Genomic DNA, 8,583 nt, shown 5'->3' on the forward strand with positions numbered 1-8,583 from the left:
TCTTGATCTTTTTCGTTTAGTGGGGGCGTTCAATCCTAGAATCTCATATAGTTTTCGAATTCTCTCGATAGAAATACAGTGCTCGATTCGACAAAGTATTAGAAATTTTTTTGTCGAATAACATTTCGCTACTTCCAGTAAAAATGCGGATTTTGATGGTCAATGAATAAAAGAATATGTTCTATTTATCATGGACTGTTCGATCAAGGAGAATCAAATTTCGAAATAACAACTTATGATGAGAATATCCAGGAACCATGACAAGAGCGACTTCGGCAAGTCTGGGAAGAATCGTTTCGGTCCGTCAAAAATGGCATATCGGCCTATTTCCCATATCGCATTCCTCCGAAATACGATGCAATGATGAACCCAATAATTAGTACAAATAAAAAACTTCAAATTCCGTGAGATTACGCAGAAAACTTGCAATTTCAAGTCCCTAGCAATAATTTACGAGCCAATCACCCGTCAAATTTCCGTCAACTTCGTTAATATAGATCCCTCTACCCGAAGTGATCCAAACCAAAAGTGTTAAGGTCATACAATGTCATCAGCAACCTCCGAGTCTGAAGTGCGACAGGCAACTACGCCCGCTAGTGCTGTTGGTAAGACGCTAAAAAAAGCCGAGAAAAAAACCTCGGCAAAGTCGAAACATGTCAAACCCAGCCATCCTCCAACTTCCGATATGGTTAACAGTGCCATCAAAGGATTGAAAGAAAGGAGCGGATCCTCGTTGCAAGCTATCAAGAAATACATCGGTTCGAATTACAAGGTCGATTCTGAAAAACTTGCACCGTTCATAAGAAAATATCTTAAGTCCGCTGTACAGTCCGGTTCCTTGATTCAGACCAAAGGAAAAGGAGCGTCTGGTTCTTTCAAATTGGCCGCTGGCGGATCTACAACAAACGCGTCGAAGAAAGTTGCGAAAAAATCGGTCAAGTCGGCCGATAGAGCAAATAAGAATGCATCACCTACAACGGCAGCCGACAAGAAGAACAAATCACTTGCCAGGTCTACATCTACAGCGAGTAGGTCGAAAAAGAGAGCGGCTGTTGCTACAGAAAAGAAGAAGCCAAAATTAACGAAATCTCCCTCTAAAGCTAAGAAGGCAATCAAATCGCCGACGAAGAAGCCCAAAGCACCGAAACCAAAAACGGTCAAATCAGTAACGGCTCCGAAGAAAGTTACGTCTCCCAAAAAGAAAAAGTAAAACGAATCTAATTTTGGAAGGAAATAAATTTTAAACCGGTCCTTTTCAGGGCCTCTAGAATTTTTTATCAAATATTACTTTTATAGATTTTCACTCGCTAGAGAAACGATGTCAGAAAAGATGTTTCCATCGAACACGGTAGGTAATTTTTTTCGGAAAATTAAATATAAGTCGCGAATTCTAAAAATCACTTGACGGTCGGGAATTTTGCCGAATAATTTCAGATTCAGAATATTCAAGATTTCACTCAAGCTATCGAATGATAGCGATTTTGATCAAAAAATCAATACGCCGCAGAAATTAAATATCTTCATAAATGTTCTCTCGGTTCCGAAGTACTCAACATAGTCATCGCAATTGAAAAATTGCGAACCTCATTCCGAGGTTCGGTTCAGATTGAACGGTTCTTTCGAAATTGAACTCGTTATTTGACTAATTGACCATGAACATCTGCATTCATATGGAAGCAACGAACTGTAATTCAACCTGCGCATGCCATTTACAAAATTATGTGTGATTTTTAAGCTTTGGTTAGAGGCTAAAATACGATGGGTAGTACGATCTCGGATAGAATCACCGGATAGAATATCAAGGAAGTCATATCAAACAAGCAATCGACAAAACGAAAGCAGCGCCGAATAGACTCTACCCTCTGATAGGAAGAAGAAGCCACATGTCGAAAGAGACAAAATTGAAGATTATAATATTCGAGAAAGTTGATATTCCGGGAGAATCATGTGTATTTGAAATTCCTTCCGGGGGCCGGGAGATTCGAATTTTTAGGGCTAAATACCTGGAGAATCCCGTGATTCCGGGAAAGGTGTCAACCCTAAGTATAGTTCACGGTACAAGGTACCTATTTCACGTGTCTACTCAACTCGAAGTAACACATACACTAATCGTTGAGTCTAAACTTAAAAATGAAACTTTTTGCTTTTATAAGATTTCTAGAGACCATAGTACTATGAACCAACCAAATTTGAATGTCTGAAGTATTTGATCAGTAACTTGAAACATGCCGTACAATATCTCTTCTTTCTCCAAATGCAGTGCTTAACCCTCTAATGCCCAATTTTTTTTTTCCTTTTTAAAATTATTTCCGTATAGTTTCAAGTTAGCTTATGTGTAATCTACATCTTTCTTTCGCAAATAGTAAACTGATTTACATTAACACCTGTTCTCACAAAATGAACCTATACTGAAGGCGGACATGGGCAGTTGAACTAAACTGCTCACAGGGAATAATTTTGTATCCACATATATGCAACCAGTCTGAAGGCGGAGTTGGGTATTAGAGGGTTAATTGACCCAAACATTCGTACATTGGACTTCAGAATCAAGTTTTGTTTTTTTTTTAAGGAATGGAAATTCTTTTGAAAGATCACTTACTTTTTTCATTATCCATCTCGAATATTCTTGAGAAAAATGCTGAATTGAATACAAGATTATGACGGACGTTTTCCAGTGACAGACTTCTTGAACGATTGACGGACTGTCCGTCACAATGACGGACGTCTGGTCACCTTACTATAAACCAACTAGTTTGGAAAAGCCAAAATTGTTGTATTGGAATATTGAACTGGGGTGGTTTCCGGAGCATGTTTCCAGATAACATACCAAAAATTTTGGGTTAAGCTAATTTTAATTGCATTTTGATATTTATGAAGGTCATTTTGGAAATTTCATCTTATTCATAATTTCTGTACTGTAGTTCAGTTATAAAGAAACTGAATATGAAAATAACAATTATCATGTGTTGAGGATCGAATAAGTCCCAACAATATTCCAGATATTCGGCAGGAGGCGTCAAAGAAGCAAAGATTAACCTCTTTGAAAGAAGCCGCCCCATAAAAAGAACCGTAACTGTTATAGAGGATGACGACAAAGTTGAAGATTTCAGTTTTATGGCATCTGTGTTATAGAATGAAACATTTGTGAAAAAGGGTACGAGGGTAATTAAGTACAGGTCCAGTTTATATTAGGTACTGTTATTGCTGAATTCGCAGAAAATCCTCTGCATTCTGCAGAAATCTGTTAATTGAATATCATTTGAAAACAGATTCATTGAAATTTTAGTATCTACGAACATTTTAGCTTAATTGAATTTTCAAATGGTAGGTATTGAGTAAAAAATTATCAAATATATATAATGTATATAACTCAGGGGCGGAGCCAAAGATGTAAGATTTTCCTATCTCATAATTTGTATCGGTAAGAGAACACTATTTTTCATCAATTTATCGACAGTCATGCCTCCGAAAACTAGCGGAAAAGCAGCTAAAAAGGCGGGCAAGGCCCAGAAAAATATTTCCAAGGGTGACAAGAAGAAGAAACGGAAGAGGAAAGAAAGTTACGCCATCTACATTTACAAGGTATTGAAACAAGTGCATCCCGATACCGGTATTTCTAGCAAAGCCATGAGTATCATGAACAGTTTTGTGAATGATATCTTCGAACGTATCGCTGCTGAAGCAAGCAGACTGGCTCACTACAATAAACGTTCTACGATTACTAGCAGGGAAATTCAGACTGCGGTACGGCTTCTCTTACCTGGCGAGCTGGCTAAGCACGCAGTCAGCGAAGGCACCAAAGCAGTCACCAAGTACACCAGTTCAAAATGAAGTGGAACACATACGTTCTAACCCAATAGGTTCTTTTCAGAACCACCAATTAATTCTTCCTAATAATTAGTAACTTGTCTGTTGCTATTTTCCTCAGATTTGATCGGCAAATTGCTCCGCTCTATGTAAGTTGATTTCCTTCAGTCTAACATTATCTGAAATACAACAAAGGCGTCTCAATTCGAAAACTTTGTGGTTTCAAGATTTGGTTCGAATTTATTCAACGCTATTTTTGAGAAATTGATTCCACTTTAAATCTTCGGTAAAAATTCCGTGAATACAAAACAAAATTCGGCACGCCTCGCCTGGACCACTAATGTTACCAGTGGACTCATTTGTGCGATCGTTCCGAATTTGAATGTTGCTTTGGATTCACGGAATATTTTTTATAACATCTGTATGTCATTCTCACAAGTATTCTGATGTGGTGAGTTTTATATGTATATAATTACATAATCCTAACCCTTATTAACTTCTTTAAAGCTAATACGGCGAATTCTGCGTTCCTTAAGTGCGCGAACATACGACGCGAGTTGGCGAAATATTCGAAACACGACTCTCATGACAGTCCCTCCAGACGGTGAGATTGATCGCAATAACAAAACCTTCTTCGAATAAATGTATATTTCGATGTGCCTTAGTTTTATTCTGTTCAGCAAAGTATCTCTGCAACCAATTGTAACATCCATTATATATTTGATCTAACGAACTTGGTAAGATTGTTGTTTCATTTTGTTTTTCACGTTGTTGTCACTCTTTTGTGTTTTTATTTATACATTAACGTAGTGCTTTTACTGATGACATTTTTTTTGTATTTATCTCTGTAGCCTTGAGGAAGTCCAAATATATGGACGAAACGTTGGCTTAGTTCCACTTGGTCGTTTTATTACCAGTCCTACTCCTGTGAAACAATTCAGCATGTCAACCCAAGGACGTGAACCTACCGATTTCAATAAATCTAATTTTGTAATTTCTTAACCTACAATCCACATACTTGAGTTAAGTTACCTAGTTTTCAACTAGGTAAATGTGGAAACCATTGTATGATTAAAAATTTTCACTTGTAAATTCATGTATATTTTCAGCCTTGAGAAAGGAGAAACTTGACCTCCGAAACGTCGGCGTTGTTAAAAGTCGTTTATTTATTGAAATCCAATTACCTGATATATGACTTTGTTGAAGATTATGAGGCAAGAATTGATTTACAAATAGAAAAATATTGTAACAAAAGACCGTATAGGTGTACCATAGAAGATAAAACAGAAATCGAATCACAAATTGCAGAACTCTTAAAAAAAGAAATTATTTAGGAATCCTATAGCCCGTTCGCAGCACCGGTCACATTAGCCTACAAAAAGGATGAAGAGAGAAAAAGCAGATTATGCATAGATATCAGAGAGCTTAACAAAATTGCCCCCATTAAGCTAGCAGAACCACTTTCGAATTTTGGATTTTTTTTGCGGCCATAATTTTAAGCTAATTTTAGTTCAAAGTAATGCCACCATGATTAAATCGATAATCAATTGTTTTTGAAATATATGATTACAAAATAATTTTAGGCCCATTTAAAGATCTCATTTGAACCTACTGCATATTTCCCTGAATGAGTTTTTGAAAAAAAAGGTTCTGCTAGCTTTACCGTCAAGCTAGCAGAACCCAACCGATTATACAATAGTTATCCAGAATCTGAGCACACCATCCTTTAATGCTAATTTTTGGCTAATTTATTACCCTAGTGGGAAATTTTTTGCTCTCCAATTATTGGAGAAATTGGGGGTTTCGTCAACCCAACCCGTCGCTAGCCGGACTAAACCGATAATCCATTGTTTATCCAGAATTTGATTACATCATATTTTCAGGCTAACCTTAAGCTAATTTATTACCCAAACAAAAAAAATTTCTCCTCCAATTGTGGGAGAAATTGCGAGATCTGAAAGTTCAAAGTAATGCCACCAAGATTGAAACGATAAATAATCAATTGTCTTTGAAATATACGATTACATAATAATTTTAGGTTCTCATCTGAACCTACTGCATATTTCCCTGAATGAGTTTTTAAAAAAAAAAAAAAAGGTTCTGCTAGCTTTACCGTCAAGCTAGCAGAACCAAACCGCTAATACAATAGTTATCCAGAATCTGAGCACACCATCCTTTTAGGCTAATTTTTGGCTAATTTAATACCCTAGTGAGAAATTTTTTGCTCTCCAATTATTGGAGAAACGGGGGCAAAAAAATAGACACTAGGTTAATGAATTAGCTCAAGATTAGCCCGAAAAAATGATGTAATCAGATTTTAGATGAACAATCGATTATCGGTTTTGTCCGGCTAGCGACGAGTTGGGTTAACGAAACGCCCAATTTCTCCAATAGTTGGAGAGCAAAATAATATAATAATAAATATAATAATAATAATAATAAATTAGTCTAAAATTAGCCTTGAAACATGATATAATCAGATTCTGGATGAACAATGTATTATCGGTGTTGTACGGCTAGCGACGGGTTGGGTTAACGAAACCCTCAATATCTCCAATAATTGGAGAGCAAAAAATTTCTCACTAGGGTAATAAATTAGCCTGAAAGGATGGTGTGATCAAATTCTGGATAAATATTGTATTAGCGGTTTGGTTCTGCTAGCTTGACGGTAAAGCTAGCAGAACCTTTTTTTTTTTAAAAACCCATTCTAGGGAAATCCGCAGTAGGTTCAAATGAAAGCCTAAAATTATGGTATTGTCAGATTTCTGCTAAATGTTTTATTAGCTTCAGATTTTAGATGAACAATCGATTATCGTTTTTGTCCGGCTAGCGACAGGTCGGGTAGACGGCATAGACATATTAAACACATGGACACGGCGTAGAGAGAGAGGGGGTGCGGCCGAAAGAAGATAGAGCTAGTATGGGCAAAACATTCGTTTGCACTTTGTATTTATCGAAATTTTCAGAATTTTCTCATCAATTTTAGATCAACTTTGAATGTCGTATCCCTTTTCTATTATGAATGGTGTAATAATGGTGTCCTCGTAGGGTGCAATTAATAGTACGAAATGAGTTGAAAAGACAGATAAAGTGAAATTTCACAGGTATAGTAACTTCGAATGTATTAATCGATTTATTATATCAGAGTTGAATTATTCATTTCAAATCAATAAATGTATGTCAATTCTTTTCTCATCTAGATAAAATAATACCCAAGAAGCATTTTAGATTAGAAGAGAAAATAAATGCCCAGAATGCTAGCTTTTCCATTGGGACAAAATATAAATATGCTTCCTAAAAATTATCCTCAGTTGAAAAATTACTCATAGTATGCTGATTGTAATGTCTATTTTTCAACCTTTTGATCAATATTGATCAATGAAATATTTTTACCGATATTGAACCAACAAGAAATCAGAATATTGTGTTGGCTACAAATGTGCTCAATTGTTTTTATTCAAATCAATTTATTCACAAACTTTCCATGAACTTATCTGTTGTATTTTCCGAGGAATAGTTGCCGAAAGCAAAAATTGTGCTCTTTATTTCTAATTGGATCATTAAACGCAATCTAAATGATACTAATATTCGTTCAATTTTTTTTATTCGATTATAGGTACTTGTTTTTATGATGAGAGCATAAATGGGCCTAAAATTATTATGTAATCATATATTTCAAAAACAATTGATTATCGATTTAATCTTGGTGGCATTACTTTGAACTTTCAGATCTTGCAATTTCTCCCACAATTGGAGGAGAAATTTTTTTTTATTCGGGTAATAAATTAGCTTAACGTTGGAAGGAATATGATGTAATCAAATTCTGGATATACAATGGATTATCGGTTTTGTCCGGCTAGCGACAGGTCGGGTAGACGGAACTCCCAATTTCTCCAATAATTGGAGAGCAAAAAATTTCTCACTGAGGTAATAAATTAGCCTTAAATTAGCCTTGAAATATGATATAATCAGATTCTGGATAAACAATGTATTAACGGTTTTGTCCGGCTTGCGACGGGTTGGGTTAACGAAACCCTCAATTTCTCCAATAATTGTGAAGCAAAAAATTTCTCACTAGGGTAATAAATTAACCTGAAAGTATGGTGTGATCAGATTCTGGATAAACGATGTATTAACGGTTTTGTCTGGCTAGCGACGGGTTGGATAGACGGAACTCCCAATTTCTCCAATAATTGGAAAGCAAAACATTTCTCACTGAGGTAATAAATTAGCCTAAAATTAGCCTTGAAATATGATATAATCAGATTCTGGATAAACAATGTATTAACGGTTTTGTCCGGCTTGCGACGGGTTGGGTTAACGAAACCCCCAATTTCTCCAATAATTGAAGAGCAAAAAATTTCTCACTAGGGTAATAAATTAGCCTGAAAGTATGGTGTGATCAGATTCTGGATAAACAATGAATTATATTAACGGTTTTGTCCGGCTAGCGACGGGTTGGGATAACGAAACCCCTAATTTCTCCAATAATTGGTGAGCAAAAAATTTCTCACTAGGGTAATAAATAAGCCCAAAATTAGCCTTGAAATATGATATACTCTGATTCTGGATAAACAATGTATTAACGTTTTTGTCCGGCTAGTGACGGGTTGGGTTAACGAAACCCTCAATTTCTCCAATAATTGGAGAGCAAAAAATTTCTCACTAAGGTAATAAATTAGCCTAAAATAAGCCTTGAAATATGATATAATCAGATTCTGGATAAACAATGTATTAACGGTTTTGTCCGGCTTGCGACGGGTTGGGTTAACGAAA

At 35.9% G+C, this 8,583-nt stretch overlaps 2 protein-coding genes across 2 annotated transcripts; both read left to right on the forward strand.

Moving 5' to 3' along the window:
- Positions 1–310: 310 nt before the first annotated feature.
- Positions 311–3,880, forward strand: LOC123308949 (histone H2B-like). Its single transcript, XM_044891780.1, has 2 exons — positions 311–361; positions 3,421–3,880. The coding sequence occupies exons 1-2, from the start codon at positions 311–313 to the stop codon at positions 3,829–3,831; spliced, it is 462 nt and encodes a 153-aa protein (XP_044747715.1). The 3' UTR covers positions 3,832–3,880.
- On the forward strand, positions 522–1,267 carry LOC123308946 (histone H1B-like). Its single transcript, XM_044891778.1, has one exon. It carries the CDS (start codon positions 545–547, stop codon positions 1,208–1,210), a length of 666 nt encoding a protein of 221 aa, XP_044747713.1. The 5' UTR covers positions 522–544; the 3' UTR covers positions 1,211–1,267.
- Positions 3,881–8,583: the final 4,703 nt, after the last annotated feature.

The sequence above is a fragment of the Coccinella septempunctata genome, chromosome 3 (genome assembly GCF_907165205.1).
Source record: "Coccinella septempunctata chromosome 3, icCocSept1.1, whole genome shotgun sequence".
NCBI classification, from domain to species: Eukaryota; Metazoa; Arthropoda; class Insecta; order Coleoptera; family Coccinellidae; genus Coccinella; species Coccinella septempunctata.